Here is a 25051-nt window from a genome sequence, read left to right on the forward strand (position 1 = left end):
GGATTGGCAGAGGGATGCAGAGCATGTTAGCTCTAGAATTGAATGGGGGCTGGGGATTGGCAGAGTGATGCAAAGCCCTTCAGCTCTAGAAATTAATGGGTACTTGGGATTGGCAGAGTGATGCAGAGCCCTTCAGCTCTAGAAATTAATGGGGGCTCGGGATTGGCAGAGTGATGCAGAACCCTTCAGCTCTAGAAATTAATGGGGGCTGGGGATTGGCAGAGGGATGCAGAGCCTGTCAGCTCTAGAAATGAATGAGGGCTGGGGATTGGCAGAGGGATGCAGAGCCTGTCAGCTCTAGAAATGAATGGGGGCTGGGGATTGGCAGAGTGATGCAGAGCCCTTCAGCTCTAGAAATGAATGGGTACTTGGGATTGGCAGAGTGATGCAGAGCCCTTCAGCTCTAGAAATGAATGGGGGCTGGGGATTGGCAGAGTGATGCAGAGCCCTTCAGCTCTAGAAATGAATGGGGGCTGGGGATTGGCAGAGGGATGAGGAGCCTGTCAGCTCTAGAAATGAATGGGGGCTGGGGATTGGCAGAGTGATGCAGAGCCCTTCAGCTCTAGAAATGAATGGGTACTTGGGATTGGCAGAGTGATGCAGAGCCCTTCACCTCTAGAAATGAATGGCGGCTGGGGATTGGCAGAGTGATTCAGAGCCCTTCAGCTCTAGAAATGAATGGGGGCTGAGGATTGGCAGAGTGATGCAGAGCCCTTCAGCTCTAGAAATGAATGGGTACTTGGGATTGGCAGAGGGATGCAGAGCCTGTCAGCTCTAGAAATGAATGGGGGCTGGGGATTGGCAGAGGGATGCAGAGTCTGTCAGCTCTAGAAATGAATGGGTACTTGGGATTGGCAGAGGGATGCAGAGCCTGTCACCTATAGAAAATTACAGGGGCTTGGAATTGGCAGAGTGATGCAGAGCCTGTCACCTATGGAAAAGTATGGGGCCTTGGGATTGGCAGAGGGATGCAGAGCCTGTCACCTATAGAAAATTACAGGCGCTTGGGATTGGCAGAGGGATGCAGAGCCTGTCACCTATAGAAAATTACAGGGGCTTGGGATTGGCAGAGGGATGCAGAGCCTGTCACCTGTAGAAAAGTATGGGGGCTTGGGATTGGCAGAGGGATGCAGAGCCTGTCACCTATAGAAATGTACAGTGGCTTGGGATTGGCACAGGGATATAGAACCTGTCACCTCTATGGCTGAATGGCTTTATGGTACTTGCACAGGATTACAAATTCTATTACCTTTGGGTATGAGTTGGTGCATGAACTGTCGCTGGCATACAGAGCCTGTCACATATAGGGCCGGAGGGAAACAGGAGTTTTGGCAGAGGGATACACAGCCTGTCACCTTTAGAAATGCTTGGTTGCTACGGTTTGGAGGAGGAATACAGAGACTTTCACCCCTAGAAATGCATGGGTCCTGACGACTGGCACAGGGATACTCAGCCCTTCACCTCTAGAAATGCATGGGTGCAGGGAAATGGCGGTGAGATAAAGAGCCTATCACCTTCAGTAATGGATGTATCCTGAGGATTGGAACAGGGATACAGAGCCTATCACCTCTAGAAATGCATGGGTGTGGGGGATTGGCACAGGGATACAGAGCCTGTCACCTCGACGCCTGGATATACTCTGGATCAACACAGGGATGCTGAGTTTTTTTATCTATGGGCACCAGCCGGGTTCAACGGAGTATGAAGGGGCACCGCCACACCACCATTGCGCATCACAGGGCAACGGGTGGCACAACGTTGCAAGAGCCCTGTTAGACAGAATTCTGTCTACATTATAATGAATGCATCTAAACATATGCAAACAAGTTATCTAGAAAAAACTTGAACAGGTCCATAAATGCCATTATGAGATAATCAGACGAAAAGGTTCATAATGCAAAGCTAAAAGCCAACAACCACAGGTCCCAGAATGCTAGGCAAAGAAAGCAGGGGTAAATATACGTGTGGCCCACCTCTTGCTTCCGCTTTCTGTCTTCAGCTTTGTGTGTGTGCACACCTAAATGACATTTCTGATCCAGCCTTAAATATTGACTCTCAAAGGAAGCTCATGAGATGTTTCTCCCTGACTGCTGAAGCCCCTTCTATTCACTTCAAGACGGGGAAGCACCCGACTGTCCTCGCGGGGGCTTCTATGCCTCCTACTCTGAATGATATCCAAGCCTGTGGCTCACTCTCCTCTTTGGATCCTAGGGGGCTGGAAGCCTGCACCTTAGGGTTCCTTCTCCCATAAATAGCCAGATTTGGTTTTGGTCCCCGGAATCTCTTGGAAGTTCCACTTTCGTGTGCAGATAGGTACTTTTAAGTATAAAGAAGACTTGTGTGCTACACTATTTGTGTCTAGACTGGCGCAGCAGCAGTATTCACCACCCGGCAGCCTCCACCACCCGACAGCCTCTACCACCCGGCAGCCTCCACCACCCAGCAGCCTCCACCACCCGGCAGCCTCCACCATTCCACCACCCGGCAGCCTCCACCACCCTGTAGCCTCCACCACCCGGCAGCCTCCACTACACAGCAGGCTCCATCATCCGGCATCTTCCCTGTCTATTACTCAATCCATCCTCAATCTTACCATGAAGGAGCAGAGGGGGACCATTCGCCTTGGACAGCATCGATATATTAAATAAGAAAGTAGTAAAAGCGATGATGACAGTAGTACTAAAAACGTAATGTTTCATATCGGCTGTTCAGAACCCAAGAGGCGGCCCATCAGTTGCTTTACTGATATGGATTTCTTTTGATCTTAAGAAGGAGTTTCTCCCTCTCCCATTAGAAACTTGTGACGTCCAGGCAGCTTGATCTTGGATACAGAAGATCGAGGTCCATATCTATGATATATCTCATCGGATCCTGAAGGATCATAATAAACCAGAACTGCTGGCAAGCGCACCCCGCATTTTCAATAATATTACTCATGTCATCCTTCCAGGGCAGGGGATTTCAACCTACGATATTGCAACCCAGACCCAGTTGACCAAGGGTTCGATGTCGTCATGGAGACCTACTGGGTGATGGAGATTGTTGCTTTGCTGCTAGTTCCTTCCAAGATTCCACTAATTGATACAATGTATTTCTAATTGAACAGTTTATTGATGTGTAAAGTCAATTGGCAATTCCCATCAGACATCTCAGCAAAGTCTAGCTGCTGTATACCCAGGGAAACCCTGATTGATGACGTCCCGATGAGCATTGTATACTCCTCAATTATTAGGAATTACAAGTTATTCTTGAGGGTCACAAGTGACCAAAACCCTCTTCTTGTTTTGTTTAACTTACCTCGATCAGTGAGCCAGAGCAGTGAGTAGACTATAGAAATGGAGCTACAAAGGTCACTTCTTAATTGCAAGAAGATCAGCACACACTTATTTCCAAGTACAGATGAATTTAAGGACCATTTTTCTCAAATGGTAAGATACAAGAAATTTCATGGAGACATGTTTTGAGTTTTTTAATAATACTTTATTCTTTTTATTTTTCACGGTGTAGCCAACACGTTTCGTCCTTTCACGGGACTTCTTCAGGGTTCAGTCACGTCATGCTTTCTTACAATGGTGTATTGTCTCCAGAGTCTAAAGACATAGGGGGCATATTATCAAGGCAGGCGAAATGAAATTATCGCCGCTTTAACTAAGCGGCGATAATTTCATCACCCTATAAGCAAGCTGTCGCTAACATCAGTTAGCGACAGCTTTTAGGTGATAGCGAGCGGTTTGGGGCCCGCTTTGCATGTCAGCGATATTTATCGCTAATGACATCCAAAGTGGGCGTACCCAACCTGTTAGCGACTAAAAACTGTCGCTAACATTGCTATCACCTTTTATCAACGCAGGTGTATCGATGGAAATATTCGCGCTAAGCGCGAATATCTCCAAAAGCTAACGCCTGCTCAGACCAGTTCTTAGCCATTATATCCAATGGAAGGTAGATATTATGGCTAAGCCCCTATTGGCGTTAATGTGTGAATATCGCTGTATTCTCAGCAATATTCACGCATTTCACCGCTATCGCCGGATATTTTATCGCTTTAGAGATAAACGTTGCTAATAGCACGTAATCTCTGAGGTAATATCCGGCGATGCTTGGCGATAAAAAAAACTTGCTAAGCTCATTTAGCGATAAATATTGCTAGTTGTTGGTAATATACCCCATAGTGTTCTTGTTCTGCTTAATTAATAGAAGATTAATGTGTCCAGTACTTCCAGATCAAGCTATTTCTTTTTTTCGATATTTCCGGACAATGTTGGACACCGCATCAATTAATTCGACAAGGCAACTGTCTGCCCCCCATCGAATGGTCTCTGGAAATAATATTAAAGACCACTTCTTATTTAATATTGCCCAAACTACCAGTATCATGACCTAGACTGGGATACTAAATTTTCTTTTGGTGACATCAGAGTTCATTACTTCTGCTCTAGGCTTCCAGCTGAATCTGCTATAAGCAGACAGTCCACCGCAACATAAATTCATCAGGCAGGCGGCGAGGCATGGTTTTACTAAATGCGCTCCATTGAGACGTAGGAAGAATGTCATTAATGGTGTCACCAGGAGGAGAAGTGGATCTGATGGGTAGCCCATTCGAAAGATCAAATTGTGTGATATAAAAAGATTTAGAGAGCTACTTCTAAACTGTAAGTCTCGGATAACTGAAAAGGATCCCTGTTTATAACTGGGATGATTTACAACAAGCATTGCAAGAACAAGATAGACAGAGATTCTGGAGGCTAAAGGATTGGGGTAATAGGACGGTATGTCTAAATGTAAACTATCCCGTTTCTGGTGACATGCTTTAAGATATTATATAATTCCATGAGTATGCTTGACTAATTGTTGCAGATATTAACCTCATTCAGAAGTCAAAAGAGCCCTGGCCACTCTGAAGTGGGAGAAAACCTGCAGGCCCAGATAAAGTTTGAGGGAACCTTTATGAAAGTGATCTTGACTTTTGGTCACGTTATGCACTAACAATGGCCAGCGTGATTATTAGGTCAGAAATTGTCCCGGGTAATTGTGGCGAGCAGAAATAGTTTCCATATAAACAAGTAAAGTCTCAGAGCCTGAAAATTAACAGCCCATATCTTTTCTAGATTGCCTTGGAGAATTGTTTGGTAGATTGGCTCTCCAGAGACTCCAGAAATTGGCAAATGATTACTTGATCCTTCCTCATTCGCGGGCTATTTTAAAAGTGATAAATTGTGATGTACATGAATTTAAGACTTGAGCAGGTTCCCCTTTTACTGAATAGGACACGTTACAATACAAACTTTTACAACGCATGCCTTTACAACGCAGTTTTTACATTGCAACATCCATTACAACAAATGATTTTACAATGCATGCCATCACAACGCTTTTTTGAAACTACACTTATAAGCATTCCATTACAAAGCATTCCATTACAGCGCATACCATTACAACGCATATCATTACAACGCATAATACTTTTAGGGCAACAGTAGTGTAGGTGTTGGATAGTCTAGGGGTAAAAAATACTCTTCCTACTCTAGTGAGTGCAACAGTAGGGTAAGTGTTGGATAGTGTAGGGGTAAAAATTACTATTTCCACTCCAGTCAGTGCAACAATAGGGTAAGTGCTGGATAGTGTAGGGATAAAAATTACTATTTTTCATTACTTACCTTATAATGCGTTGCAAGAGCATGCGTTGTAATGACTGCGTTGAAATGGTTGTTTCCCCCTTTTACTGTATGCCAATGATATGATCTTATGCACTCACGCAGACATTGGATAGGCCCACCTTGAAAAATTCTGTACTAACTCAATACTCATTCCTAACATTCAAGAGTCCTACGTATTGGCTGTCAGGCGGAAACAGCATCTGAGAAAAAATTTACCCTGAATGGAAAAGCCTTGGCACAGTTTAGGGACTTTGATCATTTATGTCTCTGGCTTGCCCTGTCCGGTGCATGGTCCAAATAGATTAAATTGATTTATAAACACTCTAATTGCAACCTTTGTTGGTTTACCGTCCCGCGACCATGAGGTTGGTAACTGTGCCATCTCCGTTGCCTTTTAGACGGCAGAAATGTGGGGTCGCTGTGAAGTAAAATGTCTGTCCACTATTTAAAAACACATTTTTAAATTCTTTTGTGTCTCTTCCACAAATCTCTCCCATCTTGATGCTGCAAGGGAGTTAGGCATTTCGAGTGCTCAGGCCCCTGGTCTGGATCCGACTCTGGACCAATCCTCGAGAGTAGTGTGCAGAGAGGGAAGGGATATAGATTGCTTCCATGGTTTAATCATAAACAAAATCATTTTAAAGTTGTAACTGTGTGTGTTTGCTAAACGGATACATCCCTTTTCATTGCTTTCAGGGATTTACCTATGTATTTCCTGTTACTTATCTAACTCATTATAATTCTCTCATGGACCGTTGAGTGATTTTGGTGCTATGGGTTTGTTTATCTGAATAACTTAATAAATGAAACTAAAGCAATAGAAATAACAAAAACAATGCAGACAATAATAGTAGCAAAACAATATTGATAGTAATGCTAAAGAAAGTAATATTAAAGCAATAATAATGCTGATAATAATGATCAAAAGCTGATAAGGCGAATAATCCTAATGATGCTGATGTTAATGCTAAGGAAAGTCAAAGTAACAGTAAATAGTGCTAATAATATTAAGAGTTATGATAATAATATTAGGAATCATGCTAATAATAATATAACTTCTATTCATAATAGGAATACTGATAATAGGGGTCATTATAATAATAGAATAGTCTTGATAATATGGATAATAATAATGGGGAAGATAATAATGATAATTATAGAGATGATAATAAGGATAATGATAATAATATTAAGAATAATATTAATATTAATAGGGATAATAAACATACTAGGAATAGTCTTTAATAGGGATAATAAATATAGTAGGAATAGTCTTAATAGGGATAATAATTATAGTAGGAATAGTCTTAATAGGGATAATAATAAAAACATTAATAATAGGGATACTAATAACAAAAACAATAATAATAGGGATAACAATAATAGAAATTATAATATTAGGAATATTGTTCATATTAATAGTAGTACATACTGATAATGATGTTGGTAGTAACGCTAAGAATAATAATACCAGTAACAGACGTAATAACAATAGTAATGGAAACTATTCACAAGAAACAGCACAAACTGAGCAGTCTCTTGCACTTTAATACTTATTGATCATATTACCTAACTCAATGGTACCCCTGTTATCAACCCTGAAGGATGAGAGGCAGAGTGGCGTCCGCTGCATTCAAACCTAACACTTGCGCTTCACACACAGGTATGAGTTGGGCTCGCCAAGGTGTAGCCTTTCATTCTTTTCTATTTTCCCCCTTCAATGTGTCGCTGTAGGTGGGTGAGCAGGAAGAGCCACCCGTCCGGCTCGGACGAGATCAAGGAGCTGGCCCTCGATATCCTGGAGGACTTCAAGCAGTACAAACTGGACCACATCTGGGCCGACACCCACTACGTGGGGCTCCAGTTCCCTGATAAGTAAGAAATTCATATCAATGGGGTTTCTTTGCTGGGGATTGGCTGAAAGAGTGCATGTTCATGCTGGTCATTGACAAATTTGCTTATACTCCCTGGGCCTCATTTATGAGGCCGTGCGTGTGTTTTGCGCTTCCGATGCGTCACTTTTTGTGACGCATCGGCGGCGTAAAACATGTGTCGTCTTGCGCACTATTTACAAAGTGACGCATCTAAGCAGATGCGTCACTTTGTAAACCCCTGCGCTACATTTTACCTGCGCCAGGTATAATGTATGCAAAGGGGGCGTTCACCCGCAAAAAGCCTCATAATAGTGATGCAGTGAAATCTATGAGATTTCACTGCGTCACTTTTAGGACGCTGGTGCGTCAATATCTTGTGCCTGCCTCACAGCAGGCATAAGACTGACGCAAGCCCTTTCACATGGGGCTTTCCCCATGTGAAAGGACGCATTGCTGGAGTTGCGTCACTTTTGTGACACACTCCAGCAATGCGTGACTTTTGCGCTTACAGATACGTCAGAAATACTGACGTATCTGTAACTCCTTGCGACATGATGCGTCATACTGTAAATATGACGCATCATTGGTGTCGCAGGGAGAGCGCAGTGAAAAGTGACGCATCGCTGTTTTCACGCAGTGATGCGTCACTTTTCATAAATAAGGCCCCCTATATTTGGCCCATTGGACTTTCACTTCCAGGAAAGGACATGTGTGCTCCTCTCTATGGTTCTGATTTGCACGCGTCACTCAACAGGTGATGTTCGGCTCTTGGTTTCATGTCAATGCATTGGCATGGTGCCGTGAAGCTGCGTGTCAACCTGCTGAAGAGAGAACATTGTCCTGGGAGTGATGCTCCCAATTTGTATACCTTGATGGCTCCAAGAGGGACTTCTAAGCTTTGCAGAGGTCCAGAACCATCTCCCCCTTTTACAAAACAAGAACCACTCCCACTCCCCAGTCCGATGAAACCTGCTGTAAAATCCATACATTGCCCTAGACCTGCAGTCCAGTAATGAAGACTCGCCACAGAATCAGGTCCGAGCAGAGTCCATGATGTACATTTTCACCAGCAATAGGCTGTATTAGTAATAAAATGACCATACCTACAGTTTCTCTTTGTTTCATGATTTGGGGGCCATGCTTCCCATTAGTTTTTGCAAGGAGTGGGGGGGTTGACTGCCCTGTTGGTTTTCAGGTGAATACATCTTCTCTGACCTTCATCTGTCATAATTCACTCATTGCCGCAACCCTGCCCCTTGTTTTGTGCAGAAGGAACCCGAACAGCCTCCAGTTTGTGAACGGCAGCGGGGACATCCTGGAGCAAGTGAGACTTGAAGACCCGGAAGTGTACAGCCCTTACAGTGCAGCCGGAACAGTCACGGTAAGGATGGTACAGAGGGGCGGGCCCCTACGCCATCTGTGCCACTAACAACCAATCAGAATGCTGCTGTCTGCCTGCTAGGACACTCTGCGCATCTTATTATATACTATGGGCTTTATTTATGAAGGCCTTGCGCCACCGATGCGTCACTTTTTTCCATGTTAAAAGTGACGCACCGGCGGCGCAAGGCCTTCATAAATAAGGCCCCATGTACATAAAGATCCATACTTATGTGTGGACGTCTGCCACTGAGATGAGGCGACTGTAGGAGGCTGGTTCAGTATATAGCGTCCACCTATGGTGAGGCACTGAGTCCAGGCAACCCTTAGTGAGATATTTAGGTCCCTGAAAACCAACGCTCTCAAGGTGTCCCTGTGGGGAGCAGCTAAGGCTTATCCATGATGGTGTAAAGCGGGTGCATTTACCACAACAGCCAGTCAGCAAGCCTTCACACAGGAAATGGCCACACAAGTGTTTATAAAAATACTTTGGTAATCTATTATCACAAGCCTAGAACTAACTTGGTATATCTCTTACCCAGAAATACACACAAGAAATACTTCAAAAACAGGTAAGTAGCTTAGAAAAACACATGGGTCCCTATTGGGGGGTGAACCATATACTAAGAAAGTGGTATCTGAAGTAAATACCAAAACTAGACTGATACCATAGGATGAAGAAGCCCAGGGAAAGCATGGAACCACCCAAGGTGAGTAGCTAGGGACCCCAAGGTGCCCGGGTTCAGGGTAGTTAAACCAGATCAAACATCTATAGGATAACGCAGGGTAAGTCGTGTGGGTATTTTCTTGTTTCAGGACCCTTCTCAAAGGACCCCGAGGACACCAATTGGATCAGGGAAGGTTGGAGAGCCACCCCACCTGTGGATACCCAGGGAACCAGGATACCTACACCAGGGATCCTAGGTGCATAGGTACGAAGTGGTGAACCGACCTTTGAGGCCAATGGAGAATCTTGGAAGTATGGTAGCTACAGCGACTCATAGACTAGGACGGCGGAACCCAAACATGGAATCTGGACAAGGAGTACCTGAAAGCAGAGGGGACAGAGTCCAAATCACCCTGAGGTGGGCAGGAGGTGCAAGAGTTAAATGCCACCCCTTTTCCGACGGTGCTTGCTGTAGCACAATGGTGTTGCAGAAGCAGCTGTGGAGCCCAGGCAATGATGGGGGAGTCGTCCAAGAGCTTTACCATGACGGTTGAAGATTGCAGGAGGGTCAGTGGCCGGCAGGACCACCAACTAGCCTTGGCAACCACAACAGTCGGTTTGCAGAAAAAGAAGCTTGGTGGCAGACCAGCAGGGTCTGTGGGACTAACCCAGCAAGGATAAGTCAGGATCACCCTCTGCACGCAGCGGAGCCAGAAGAAATAATTGGAGCCCTCTCAAGAGCCCTCCGGCAGCAAACACAGGGAGTACCAGGGAAGACTCTGCAGCACGCAGGAGATGAAGGAGCACGATTCAGAGGATTCAGGCAAGGAAGAACATCGTTCTTGGAGCTGTACGATGCTTGAGGCTGGGGCTTCTTGGTGCTTGAAGATCTTCTGTGAGGAGAGTCAACAGGTCTTGGCAATGGCGGACAGACGCGGTTCACAGGGATGAAGTTCAGGTCTGCTAGAGGGGGATTACAGTCTCCCATGTTGCAGGGAAGACTGGTCAGGCTTCTTGAGAGCCAACAAACCAGCACCTCTGTTGCAGAGCCGGGAGATGTCTGTAGAACGACTTATAGATTTGCTTTTAACATTGCTAAAATCTAAGCCTACAAAGTGCTCTTGAGTTAAAGGTAAGGACCGGCCTAGTGTGTTACGCATGACATGGGGCACTTCTCCTGTGACGCTCTGAACTTGAAAAGGATTTCATCATTATTTTGGGTAACAGTGACAATAGGGGGATGTTAAATGTATATATAAACAATGTGAAACAGAAAAAGGTGGCATCAGAGAAAATAAAACCAACTCTATGGTTTGAAATGGAGATAAAAATATGCACATATGGCAGGAAGTGTTGGAAGATGGTCCATTGTCCCATACACTTTAAAGGAAGGCCCCGCTGGGGGCGCCCCAGTCTTTGGTCTAGTTTAGTCCTTTCAATGTAGGTGAAATGCCAACACTAAACCTCCCAAGTTCCTGTCGCAGGTGGGCCTGCCAAAGCCACGTTCCAAAGTATGTGCAGAACAACTGTGAGTGGAGTGTTTAAACAAGCCAACTATCAACTGAACAATAACCCCTTTCCAAAAAGAAAACAGCGTGCTTGCGGAAAGAGACAAACTCTGGTATAAAATACAAAGAAAGTAAAACCTAAATTCAAGGATAGTATACTAAGCATAAGGCTGGTTGTGGACACCAGTTCTTTTCAACTATTCTTCTCCACTGGCATTATTTGTCATAATTTCTCAATTTAAAAGGGACTTCCCCTGCTGAATCGTTCTACTGAATGTTGGAAATATGCTCTGATGCTTCCCGGATGAGTTTTAATGACGATTTAGTGGTGACATTTGCATCTTTTGCTTATGATTTAATTATAAATTGGATGGAGAAAGGGTTTTTGAATTTACATATTAAGATGTCTGTGCAATGCATTACGTACGTAGTTGTAATAATGTCATAGCCATAGTGTATATATCCTTTTCTATTCTTGATATCTGCATCAGATATTTTTAGGTCTTGGCTTAAACAGCGCATATGAAGCCCACATAGTTAAAGCAACATGTCTCTATGAGACATGTTGCATTCACTATATGAGCATCAGCCTGCCCATAGGCATCCTATTTGCTGTCTCCATCATCGCTCTCATGTTCTTTCTCCCCATTTGTCCAGAGCATGCATGTGTCATGCCTCTTCCTGTGTTTAGCCCTCCCCGAGACCAATTACTACTATCCATCCACTGCTTCCATTTTAGCATCTGTTTTAGGATCTACTTTTTTCTTTGTTGAAGAGCACTTTACACGCGCACTTGTTTTTTCACTCGCTCTGAGCTCCGTTGCTGTAAACCGGTCTGTAATTCTTGTTCTTAACTCGTCACATTTGCTGTGCATTCAAAGACTGAGGTCTAATGTCAAATGGAGCGATCAGTCTGTCTTTATATATAGCCACAGTCATTGCACACCGCTCTAGAGGGATACAATCTATCTTAAATGAATAACCATACCTGCAGCCCGCTCAGTTTACTCTGTGATTAGACTTTAGTTTTTCTTTATTTTGCCAATGTCAGCTTTCCCACTTGACTCGACAGGGTTACAATGTGTCTTCCATGAGAAATCATACCTGCAGCCCGCTCCTTTCATTTTATGATCGAACTATAGTTTTTCATTACTATGCCGATCTCTATCTTCGCGCCTGGCTTTACAGGGAGACAATGTGTCTTTTATCTTACCCGCAGCCCGCTCCGATTATTTTGTAACAGTTTTTTTTTAATAGTATGCTAATGTCAGTCACTGCGCTAGGAATACTTGTAATTGTACATTGCCTAGACTGCCTCCTACTGGCCACCATCTAAGAATGACACCCCAGAGGGTTGACCAATGTGCACGCTGAACCTGAGCTTGGTGGCAGCATCCCATATCTCTAACGGGACTTCTCTGCCACGATTCATTATCTCTTTACACTGCAAGGAGCTAGCTCTGTTGATTCACTCAACTCCAAAAGCAATTTTTAAGATTTTTCGTTCACATCAATGTATTGAGTTTTTCCTGTAAGTCTATTCCCACTGCTCTAATATATTTACATTAACGTTTGGTGAGTAACTGTCACGTCTCTTTAAGTGATGGGAAATCTAGTCAGGTTTTCCATTTAACCACATAGTCAAGGGAACCATTGTTTTCAAGTTTCTGGGTTTTTAACCCTTTTGGACTTTTGTGTGTGTGGTTGATTTGCTCCCCCGCTTGGCTTACACCGTGTCAGATTCAATCTGATTTAATCAGTATATGTGTTTTGAGGCTTCTTTGAGAACCTTGTTTATTCAATGCCCATTTTATGGTTTAAACTATAGTTTGGTGATTGACTGTCACTTCCCTTTAAGTGACTAGGATAACTACATGAATAAGCGAACCACAGTTTCATAGTTTCTGGGTTTTAACCCCTTTTTCATATCATACCTAGACAGCGAATGCACGGTCTCAAAGAGACTTGCAGTTAGTCTCATGTGGCACAGCTTACCACAAGGCTGGTTAAAATTATGCAAAATTTAGTGAACGTTTTAGCAAATACTAAGGGGCATATAATCAAGAACGGCGTTAAAAATGATCGCCGGTTTAGCGGCAGAAAACTGCTGCTAAAGCGGCAATAATGGGCTTGATAATATGCCCTTGAGAATTCCAATAGAATTCCAATAGAAGTCCATGTTCTTGTGTGCCCCTCTGGGTTCCCATGGAATGACAGCTGGCACAGAGCCCCCGGGGTCCCTGCATAGAAAGGGCAGGGGTGTGGTGCTGTGGTGGAGGGCCGGGTGGGGAACTGTTGGTGGAGGGCAGTGGTGTAGTGCTGTTGGTGGAGGGCACTGGTGCGGTGCTGTTGGCGGAGGGCATGGTGCGGTGCTGTGGTGGAGGGCAGGGTGTGGTGCTGTGGTTGAGGGCAGGGTGCAGTGGTGCGGTGCTGTGGTGGAGGGCCGATGCGGGGCTTGCTCACTCTCTGTCAGCCCTGCCTCTGACCCGTCACTCTCTCACCAGGGTGGGCTGGTCTACGCCAACTATGGCCGCAAAGAGGATTTCCTGCAGCTGAAGACGCTGAACGCGAGGCCCGAGAACCAGCTGGTCATCGTCCGGGCGGGCAAGATCAGCTTTGCGGAAAAGGTAAGATGTGTGGGGCCGATCTTCATCCTTCCGAGATGAGACCCAAGATCACACTGCAAGATAGAGATGAGACAAAGGAGCAGGAGTGAGACAGCGGTACAGGAATGAGACGCAGTGGCAGAAATGAGACCGTGGGATGGAGGTGAGACAGGGGCTGGTGGTGAAACACAAGGATAAGAGGCAGGAGCAGAAATGAGACAGTGGAATGGAGACGAGACACAGGGGCAGGAGTAAGACAATTGGATAGAAATGAGACATGAGCAGGAGTGATACAGTGAGAAAGATATGAGACGCCTGAGCAGAAAAAAAAGACCTATGGGAAGAGATGAGACACATGGTAAGCGATGAGGATAGAGAGAGACGAGGCACATGGAAAGAGGTAAGACACCAAAGCAGAGATGAGACACTAGTGCAGAAATGAGGCGCATAAGAAGAGATGAGACACCAGGGCAGAGATGAGACTCATGGAAGTTATACTTTTGGACTAAAATTATGCAAAAATGTTGTGAATAACCAAAAGTAGTAAACCAAAGGTGTAAAATACTCAAAAGTGTAAGTTACTTTTGTGAATCACGCCCTAAGTGCACAGATCAGGAACATGGGCAGAGTGGAGAGCTGTGGGACTCCTCGTGTAACCTTTTCCGACTTGCACCCTCTGACCCACTCTTTCTGTTGCCCTCTCATCTGCAGGTTGCCAATGCTGAGGAAGCTGGTGCTGTAGGGGTACTGATATACCCGGACCCTGCCGACCTGGCTACGGACCAGGGGAGTCAGAGGCTGCCCCCGGACGTTGCCCTCTATGGACATGTAAGTACCCGAAAAAGGAAACTCCACCAAAGTACATATTCTATGGGGGATCCATCAATGACTATTGAATAAGGGTCAACATTGAAAACAAGATTGCACCAAGTACATAAAACTGGGCAGCTACCACACACTCTCACTCTCCTAGACAAAACAGGGATGGAGTAATTGATGGATGGAGGGGTGAAGCAAGGGGTGGCTGAATTGAGGGACGGTTGCACTACGGGACAGCGGGAGATATAAAGAGTGGGATGGAGTAATGGATAGAGGGACGGACGGCAATGAGTGGATTGTTTGCTTCGGTTGCACTGGTTGGCATGGGATCCATTAGTCTTCCAGGATCTGTAAGATTCGTACTTCCTGATGAGTGCATTTCTTGATTCTGTCCTTTATCTGCAGGTCCACATGGGGACAGGAGACCCCTACACCCCCGGCTTCCCGTCATTTAATCACACCCAGTTTCCCCCAATCGAATCCTCTGGCCTCCCGAAGATACCCGCTCAGCCTATCAGCGCCAACGCCGCACGCACGTTGCTGAAGTAAGAACATGGTCCAACCATGCTATCCATGTCATTGGTGTTCCACTACGGCAAGGCGCGAGTGTGCCATCTGTACCATTAGGTATTCCCCCATGGCAAGGCATGAGCTTGCTGTCCGTGTCATTGGTGTTCCACAGCGAGGCGTGAGCGTGCCATCTGTACCATTAGGTATTCTCCCATGGCAAGGCATGAGCTTGCTATCTGTGCCATTTACTATTTCTCTATGGCAAGACACAAACTTGCTATCCATGCCATCGACTGTTCTTCTATGGCAAGGAGAATGCTTGCTATCTGTGCCAGTAAGTATTCTTCTATGGCAATGTGGGAGCATGCAATCTGTGCCATCTGGTATTTCTCTATGGCAAGGTATGAGCTTGCTATCCATACCATGGAGTATTCCTCTATGGCAAGGTACGAGCTTGCTATCCTTGCTATGAGGTATCACTCTATGGCAAGGTACAAGCTTGCTATCCTTGCCATCAGGTATTCCTCTATGGCAAGGTGCGAGCTTGCTATCCTTACCATCGGGTATTCCTCTTTGGTAAGGTATGAGCTTGCTATCCTTGCCATTGGGTACTCCTCTATGGCAAGGTGCGACATTGCTATCCTTGCTATCAGGTATCCCTCGATGGCAAGGTGCAAGCTTGCTATCCTTGCTATCAGGTATCCTTCTATGGCAAGGTACGAGCTTGCTATCCTTGCCATCAGGTATTCCTCTATGGCAAGGTACAAGCTTGCTATCCTTACCATCGGGTATTCCTCTTTGGTAAGGTATGAGCTTGCTATCCTTGCCATCGGGTACTCCTCTATGGCAAGGTGCGAGATTGCTATTCTTGCTATCAGGTATCCCTCTATGGCAAGGTACGAGCTTGCTATCCTTGCCATCAGGTATTCCTCTATGGCAAGGTGCGAGCTTGCTATCCTTACCATCGGGTTTTCCTCTTTGTTAAGGTATGAGCTTACTATCCTTGCCATCGGGTACTCCTCTATGGCAAGGTGCGAGATTGCTAACCTTGCTATCAGGTATCCCTCGATGGCAAGGTGCGAGCTTGCTATCAGGTATCCCTCTATGGCAAGGTACGAGCTTGCTATCCTTGCCATCAGGTATTCCTCTATGGCAAGGTGCGAGCTTGCTATCCTTACCATCGGGTTTTCCTCTTTGTTAAGGTATGAGCTTACTATCCTTGCCATCGGGTACTCCTCTATGGCAAGGTGCGAGATTGCTAACCTTGCTATCAGGTATCCCTCGATGGCAAGGTGCGAGCTTGCTATCAGGTATTCCTCTATGGCAAGGTGCGAGATTGCTATCCTTGCTATCAGGTATCCCTCAATGGCAAAGTGCGAGCTTGCTATCCTTGCTATCAGGTATCCCTCTATGGCAAGGTGCAAGCTTACTATCCTTGCCATTGGGTATTCCTGTATGGCAAGGTACATGCTTGCTATCCTTGCCATCGGGTATTCCTCTGTGGCAAGGTACAAGCTTGCTATCCTTGCTATCAGGTATCCCTCTATGGTAAGGTGCAAGCTTGCTATCCTTGCTATCAGGTATCCCTCTATGGCAAGGTACGAGCTTGCTATCCTTGCTATCAGGTATCCCTCTATGGCAAGGTGCAAGCTTACTATCCTTGCCATTGAGTATTCCTGTATGGCAGGGTACAAGCTTGCTATCCTTGTTATAAGGTATTCCTCTATGTCAAGGTATGAGCCTGCTATCCTTGCTGTCAGGAATTCCTCTATGGCAAGGTACAAGCTTGCCATCCTTGCTATCAGGTATTCCTCTATGGCAAGGTTCGAGCTTGCTTTCCTTACCATTGGTTATTCCTCTATGATAAGGTACGAGCTTGCTATCCATACCATGGGGTATTCCTCTATGGCAAGGTACGAGCTTGCTATCCTTGCTATCAGGTATCCCTCTATGGCAAGGTGCGAGCTTGCTATCCTTGCCATCAGGTATTTCTCTATGGCAAGGTACGAGCTTGCTATCCTTGCCATCAGGTATCCCTCTATGGCAAGGTGCGAGCTTGCTATCCTTGCCATCAGGTATTCCTCTATGGCAAGGTACGAGCTTGCTATCCTTACCATCGGGTATTCCTCTTTGGCAAGGTATGAGCTTGCTATCCTTGCCATCGGGTATGGCAAGGTGCGAGATTGCTATCCATGCTATTAGGTATCCCTCTATGGCAAGGTGCGAGCTTGCTATCCTTGCTATCAGGTATCCTTCTATGGCAAGGTGTGAGCTTTCTATCCTTGCTATCAGGTATCCCTCTATGGCAAGGTGTAAGCTTACTATCCTTGCCATTGGGTATTCCTGTATGGCAAGGTACAAGCTTGCTATCCTTGCCATCGGGTATTCCTTTGTGGCAAGGTACAAGCTTGCTATCCTTGCTATCAGGTATCCCTCTATGGTAAGGTGCAAGCTTGCTATCCTTGCTATCAGGTATCCCTCTATGGCAAGGTGCGAGCTTGCTATCCTTGCTATCAGGTATCCCTCTATGGCAAGGTGCGAGCTTACTATCCTTGCCATTGAGTATTCCTGTATGGCAAGGTACAAGCTTGCTATCCTTGTCATCGGGTATTCCTCTGTGGCAAGGTATGAGCTTGCTATCCTTGCTATCGGGTATTCCTCTATGGCAAGGTACAAGCTTGCTATCGTTGAACATCGGGTATTCCTCTATGGTAAGGTTCGAGCTTGCTTTCCTTACCATTGGTTATTCCTCTATGGTAAGGTACGAGCTTGCTATACTTGCCATCGGGTATTCCTCTATGGCAAGGTTCGAGCTTGCTATCCTTACAATTGGTTATTCCTCTATGGTAAGGTGCGAGATTGCTATCCTTGCTATCAGGTATCCCTCTATGGCAAGATGCGAGCTTGCTATCCTTGCTATCAGGTATCCCTCTATGGCAAGGTGCAAGCTTGCTATCCTTGCCATTGAGTATTCCTGTATGGCAAGGTACAAGCTTGCTATCCTTGTCATTGGGTATTCCTCTGTGGCAAGGTACGAGCTTGCTATCCTTGCCATCAGGTATTCCTCTGTGGCAAGGTATGAGCTTGCTATCCTTGCTATCGGGTATTCCTCTATGGCAAGGTACAAGCTTGCTATCGTTGAACATCGGGTATTCCTCTATGATAGGGTACGAGCTTGTTATCCTTGCTATCATATTCCTCTATGGCAGGGTACGAGCTTTCTATCCTTGTTATAAGGAATTCCTCTATGTCAAGGTATGAGCATGCTATCCTTGCTATCAGGAATTCCTCTATAGCAAGGTACAAGCTTGCCATCCTTGCTATCAGGTATTCCTCTATGGCAAGGTTCAAGCTTGCTATCCTTACCATTGGGTATTCCTCTATGGCAAGGTGTGAGCTTGCTATCCTTGCTATTAGGTATTCCTCAATGACAAGGTGCAAGCTTGTTATCCTTGCCATCGGGGATTCCTCTATGGCAAGGTACGAGCTTAATGTCCTTGCCATCGGGTAATCCTCTGTGGCAATGTTTGAGCGTGTTATCTTTGCCATCAAATATTCCTCTATGGCAAGGTGCGAGCTTGGTATCTACGCTATCAGGCATACCACTATCGCAAGGTATGAGCTTGTTATCCTTGCCATTTGGTATTCCTCAATGGCAAGGTACAAGCTTGCTATCCTTGCCATCGGGTATTCCTCTATGGCAGGGTACGAGCTTGTTATCCTTGCCATCATATTCCTCCATGGCAGGGTACAAGCTTGCTATCCTTGTTATAAGGTATTCCTCTATGTCAAGGTATGAGCCTGCTATCCTTGCTGTCAGGAATTCCTCTATGGCAAGGTACAAGCTTGCCATCCTTGCTATCAGGTATTCCTCTATGGTAAGGTTCGAGCTTGCTTTCCTTACCATTGGTTATTCCTCTATGGTAAGGTACGAGCTTGTTATACTTGCCATCGGGTATTCCTCTATGGCAAGGTTCGAGCTTGCTATCCTTACCATTGGTTATTCCTCTATGGTAAGGTGCGAGATTGCTATCCTTGCTATCAGGTATCCCTCCATGGCAAGATGCGAGCTTGCTATCCTTGCTATCAGGTATCCCTCTATGGCAAGGTGCGAGCTTGCTATCCTTGCCATTGGGTATTCCTGTATGGCAAGGTACAAGCTTGCTATCCTTGCCAGTGGGTATTCCTCTGTGGCAAGGTTTGAGCTTGCTATCCTTGCCATTGGGTATTCCTCTGTGGCAAGGTATGAGCTTGCTATCCTTGCCATCGGGTATTCCTCTGTGGCAAGGTACGAGCGTGCTATCCTTGCCATCGGGTATTCCTCTGTGGCAAGGTATGAGCTTGCTATCCTTGCCATCCTGTATACCTCTGTGGCAAAGTATGAGCTTGCTATCCTTGCCATCGGGTATTCCTCTGTGGCAAGGTACGAGCTTGCTATCCTTGCCATCGGGTATTCCTCTGTGGCAAGGTACGAGCTTTCTATCCTTGCCATTGGGTATTCCTCCGTGGCAAGGTATGAGCTTGCTATCTTTGCTATCGGGTATTCCTCTGTGGCAAGGTACGAGCGTGCTATCTTTGCCATCGGGTATTCCTCTGTGGCAAGGTATGAGCTTGCTATCCTTGCCATCGGGTATTCCTCTGTGGCAAAGTATGAGCTTGCTATCCTTGCCATCGGGTATTCCTCTGTGGCAAGGTACGAGCTTGCTATCCTTGCCATCGGGTATTCCTCTGTGGCAAGGTACGAGCTTTCTATCCTTCCCATTGGGTATTCCTCTGTGGCATGGTACGAGCTTGCTATCTTTGCTATCGGACTCCTCTATGGCAAGCTACAAGCTTGCTATCCTTGCCATTGGGTATTCCTCTATGGCAAGGTACACGCTTGCTATCCTTGCTATTGTGTATTCCTCTATGGCAAGGTGCGAGCTTGCTATCCTTGCCATCAGGTATTCCTCTATGGCAAGGTATGAGCTTGCTATCCTTGCCATCAGACATTCCTCTATGGCAAGGTATGAGCTTGCTATCCTTGCCATCAGATATTCCTCTATGGCAAGGTATGAGCTTGCTATCCTTGCCATCAGATATTCCTCTATGGCAAGGTACGAGCTTGCTATCCTTGCCATCAGATATTCCTCTATGTCAAGGTACGAGCTTGCTATCCTTGCCATCAGATATTCCTCTATGGCAAGGTACAAGCTTGCTATCCTTGCCATCAGATATTCCTCTATGGCAATGTATGAGCTTGCTATCCTTGCCATCAGATATTCCTCTATGGCAAGGTACGAGCTTGCTATCATTGCCATCAGATATTCCTCTATGGCAAGGTACGAGCTTGCTATCCTTACCATTGGTTATTCCTCTATGGTAAGGTGCAAGATTGCTATCCTTGCTATCAGGTATCCCTCTATGGCAAAGTGCGAGCTTGCTATCCTTGCTATAAGGTATCGCTCTATGGCAAGGTGCGCGCTTGCTATCCTTGCCATTGGGTATTCCTGTATGGCAAGGTACAAGCTTGCAACCCTTTCCATTGGGTATTCCTCTGTGGCAAGGTATGAGCTTGCTATCCTTGCCATCGGGTATTCCTCTGTGGCAAGGTACGAGCTTGCTATCCTTGCCATCGGGTATTCCTCTGTGGCAAGGTACGAGCTTGCTATCCTTGCCATTGGGTATTCCTCTGTGGCAAGGTATGAGCTTGCTATCCTTGCCATCGGGTATTCCTCTGTGGCAAGGTATGAGCTTGCTATCCTTGCCATCGGGTATTCCTCTGTGGCAAGGTACGAGTTTGCTATCCTTGCTATTGGGTATTCCTCTATGGCAAGCTACAAGCTTGCTATCCTTGCCATTCGGTATTCCTCTATGACAAGGATACGAGCTTGCTATCCTTGCCATCAGATATTCCTCTATGGCAAGGTACGAGCTTGCTATCCTTGCCATCAGATATTCCTCTATGGCAAGGTATGAGCTTGCTATCCTTGCCATCAGATATTCCTCTATGGCAAGGTATGAGCTTGCTATCATTGCCATCAGATATTCCTCTATGGCAAGGTACGAGCTTGCTATCCTTACCATTGGTTATTCCTCTATGGTAAGGTGCGAGATTGCTCTCCTTGCTATTAGGTATCCCTCTATGGCAAGGTGCGAGCTTGCTATCCTTGCTATCAGGTATCCCTCTATGTCAAGGTGCGAGCTTGCTATCCTTGCCATTGGGTATTCCTGTATGGCAAGGTACAAGCTTGCTATACTTGCCATTGGGTATTCCTCTGTGGCAAGGTATGAGCTTGCTATCCTTGCCATCGGGTATTCCTCTGTGGCAAGGTACGAGCTTGCTATCCTTCCCATCGGGTATTCCTCTGTGGCAAGGTACGAGCTTGCTATCCTTGCCATCGGGTATTCCTCTGTGGCAAGGTATGAGCTTGCTATCCTTGCCATCGGGTATTCCTCTGTGGCAAGGTATGAGCTTGCTATCCTTGCCATCGGGTATTCCTCTGTGGCAAGGTATGAACTTGCTATCCTTGCCATCGGGTATTCCTCTGTGGCAAGGTACGAGCTTGCTATCCTTGCTATCGGGTATTCCTCTATGGCAAGCTACAAGCTTGCTATCCTTGCCATTGGGTATTCCTCTATGACAAGGGTACGAGCTTGCTATCCTTGCCATCAGATATTCCTCTATGGCAAGGTACGAGCTTGCTATCCTTGCCATCAGATATTCCTCTATGGCAAGGTATGAGCTTGCTATCCTTACCATTGGTTATTCCTCTATGGTAAGGTGCGAGATTGCTATCCTTGCTATCAGGTATCCCTCTATGGCAAAGTGCGAGCTTGCTATCCTTGCTATCAGTTATCCCTCTATGTCAAGGTGCGAGCTTGCTATCCTTGCCATTGGGTATTCCTGTATGGCAAGGTACAAGCTTGCTATCCTTGCCATTGGGTATTCCTCTGTGGCAAGGTATGAGCTTGCTATCCTTGCCATCGGGTATTCCTCTGTGGCAAGGTACGAGCTTGCTATCCTTGCCATCGGGTATTCCTCTGTGGCAAGGTACGAGCTTGCTATCCTTGCCATCGGGTATTCCTCTGTGGCAAGGTATGAGCTTGCTATCCTTGCCATCGGGTATTCCTCTGTGGCAAGGTATGAGCTTGCTATCCTTGCCATCGGGTATTCCTCTGTGGCAAGGTATGAGATTGCTATCCTTGCCATCGGGTATTCCTCTGTGGCAAGGTACGAGCTTGCTATCCTTGCTATCGGGTATTCCTCTATGGCAAGCTACAAGCTTGCTATCCTTGCCATTGGGTATTCCTCTATGGCAAGGTACACGCTTGCTATCCTTGCTATTGTGTATTCCTCTATGGCAAGGTGCAAGCTTGCTATCCTTGCCATCAGGTATTCCTCTATGGCAAGGTATGAGCTTGCTATCCTTGCCATCAGATATTCGTCTATGGCAAGGTATGAGCTTGCTATCCTTGCCATCAGATATTCCTCTATGGCAAGGTATGAGCTTGCTATCCTTGTCATCAGGCAACTCAGGGCCACTCCTTCGCTGTGAACCTAGTCATCATATTTTTTGGTGCGTTTCCTCTCTCAGGACCTTCTGCCTTGGCTTGGGTGTCCCTAACGCATCACAGATGGGATGTGTGTCTACTCTCATACCTTTCCACCCAAGCTAGCTGACTCTGAATGCAGCGACAGGTAAGAGGCAGGCTAGATGATGTTATCGACCTTACAGCCTACCTATGTTCCTCCTGCTCTAGGGACAGCAGGTTTTGTGCTACAACAAAAAGTACATTAAACAAAGAGGACCCACTAGGAAGGTTTGGTTGACATCTTTGCAGGCCAGCTCCTGGGCTATGATTCAAATGATAGCTTTCAGAGGGTTCCAGATCGGCTCTGGGCCTTTTGCAGTTCTTGCCCACATGTTGGAGTAAAGGACACTAACAGATCAACAGGCAGCACACATCCTGTTCTGTTACTGCTGTAAGGCTCTCTACCCTGCCGTACTTGTCTGTCTGTCTCTGTGTGTCAATGTGTTGGACTGACAGAGACTCGCCTCATCTCTAACCTCACCTCTGATCACACATCCCTGCTCCTTTGAATCCAGAACATGATGTTTGGAAAAAACAACTCAGATTGTAAACTGAAGACTGAACCTAAAAGGTCCTTGTTGAATGGCTGCAGAGCCCCAGCCCAGAGGTAGTAGGCCATGTCCATGTGTATTTGTGAAGCGCACTAACAGCAAATCGCTTTTGGGAGATACCCTATCTTCTAACCCTCTCTCCTTCTCACGTTCTAGCATGTTGGCAGGCCCCTCTGCACCACGGGATTGGACCGGGTCCCTCTTCGCCACCTACCCGTTGGGCGCCAGCTTTAGTGACTCCAGCAGGCAGCTACAGCTGACGGTGAATAACGTCCAAGCCACTGTCCAGATCGACAACATCTTCGGCTGCATCGAAGGAAAGTTTGAGAAAGGTGAGTCGCAAGTTGGACGCTAGGATGGTATGGTGACTTGTGTGGAAGAGGTTATCCCAGGTATGTTCTTATGGACAATTTCTGCCCTCAACAGAGGAGTTGTCCTCTGTGCAGGACTGATCCAGACAGTTTAAGTATAGGCTGACCCAAATGGATCCAATACACCTGCCTTGTAGGAGCCTAGTCTGTGTTTGGGTCTGGGTGACTCTTTATGGGTCAGAAGCAACACCAGCCCCACTGGGGCCTTTGAAGTGAGCGGGCATGTTATTTGGCCTGACCTGGATACAGGGTGGTGACTAGGACTAGGTGAAATTATAATTACTCTGGTAAAATGCAGGGTGGGTGCATCAGAGGCTTTTTGGGCCTCATTTACTACAAAATGGTGCGGCACCGCAAGCCATTTTGCTGCTCCAAGCTGTTTCATTTTAAAAGCTCAGGGATGCATCGTATTGACCACAATATAACACATCTATGTGCTTCCCCTGCGCTGGTGCACAATTGGCTGCCATGAGCCAGTGCAGGCACCCTTGCATCATGCTGCAAGGCTGCATGCGTTGCGGAGATGATTGTTTTTGTGCAGGAAGGAACAGCTTCATTGATGGCATTTTCCTCTTTCTATGCATGCTGCAGAACGCAGCACACATAGAAAGAGGCAAAAACAAGGAGAAATAAAAGTCTTTTTTATTGTTGCGTGACGCCCACCCTGGAGGAGGGAGGCATAGGATTCTAACGCATTCCCAGGTTCACGACACTTTGAAAATCTGGAAATGTGTCGGGTTCCATGGAGTTGCTTAGGAACACCCACAGCAACACCCATGGAACGCCCTTTTCACGCAATGCGTGAAAGGGGCCCGTATTTACAAGGCGATAAAAAGCCACGCAGGGTGGCTTTACGTGGCCTGGAAATATGAGCAGGAACACCGCGCCACTGGTGCGTCAGCAAAAGTGACCCACAGGCAGCGCAATGGGCTTGTAAATGCGGCCCTTTGTTTTTAACTTTAGCTATGCTGTGCAGAATGGCTAAAAACCGTTGACAAAGCCGATAGGTCACAAAGGCGAGACCTATTAGCTTTACCAACACTTGTTTTATTTCGCATTGCATGCACTTGAAGGCATTAATAGAGAATATACTGTGGATTTGTAGAATGTCACATTAGGGAACATTTGTAAAATTTCTCAAAATTTTTGAAATTTCTCGAAATTACAAGTTACTCAAGGTTGCACAATTTTTGCATGGGGGAGAGACTCACAGAAAATGTCTCAGAAAGAGACTTTCTTTTCTCATACCTCTTTCCTGCCATTATTTTTGGAATATCTTTTACAGGATGCATGCAGTTGAATGAAAAAAGCCACACAAGATACCGGCAAGCCACGTTTTGCTCTAAAATCTTAATTTGACCAAATTTGTGGGGAATTTTGCAAACAAATATAAACAATTTTGCATACCCTGACTTTGCCAATCCTACACTTTGTCATCGCATTGCTCATGGGAGAGTCGACATGGTATAGGAATGCCCTCATTCATGCATGAATGCATGGCCACCATGATTAAAGGGCTTCAACCACCTTGAG

General features: G+C 46.0%; 1 protein-coding gene across 1 annotated transcript in view; it reads left to right on the plus strand.

The window, feature by feature from the left end:
• The window catches only part of TFR2 (transferrin receptor 2), a 168045-nt gene that overhangs the window by 115772 nt on the left and 27222 nt on the right, over window positions 1-25051 (plus strand). The window contains exons 5-10 of the mRNA XM_078669811.1: window positions 7392-7532; window positions 8801-8912; window positions 13591-13713; window positions 14404-14520; window positions 14917-15056; window positions 23304-23479. Coding sequence (XP_078525937.1) covers window positions 7392-7532; window positions 8801-8912; window positions 13591-13713; window positions 14404-14520; window positions 14917-15056; window positions 23304-23479 — 809 coding nt within the window. The remainder of the gene's footprint in view (window positions 1-7391; window positions 7533-8800; window positions 8913-13590; window positions 13714-14403; window positions 14521-14916; window positions 15057-23303; window positions 23480-25051) is intronic.

This window comes from Lissotriton helveticus, chromosome 12 (assembly GCF_964261635.1).
Source record: "Lissotriton helveticus chromosome 12, aLisHel1.1, whole genome shotgun sequence".
In the NCBI taxonomy this organism is placed as follows: domain Eukaryota; kingdom Metazoa; phylum Chordata; class Amphibia; order Caudata; family Salamandridae; genus Lissotriton; species Lissotriton helveticus.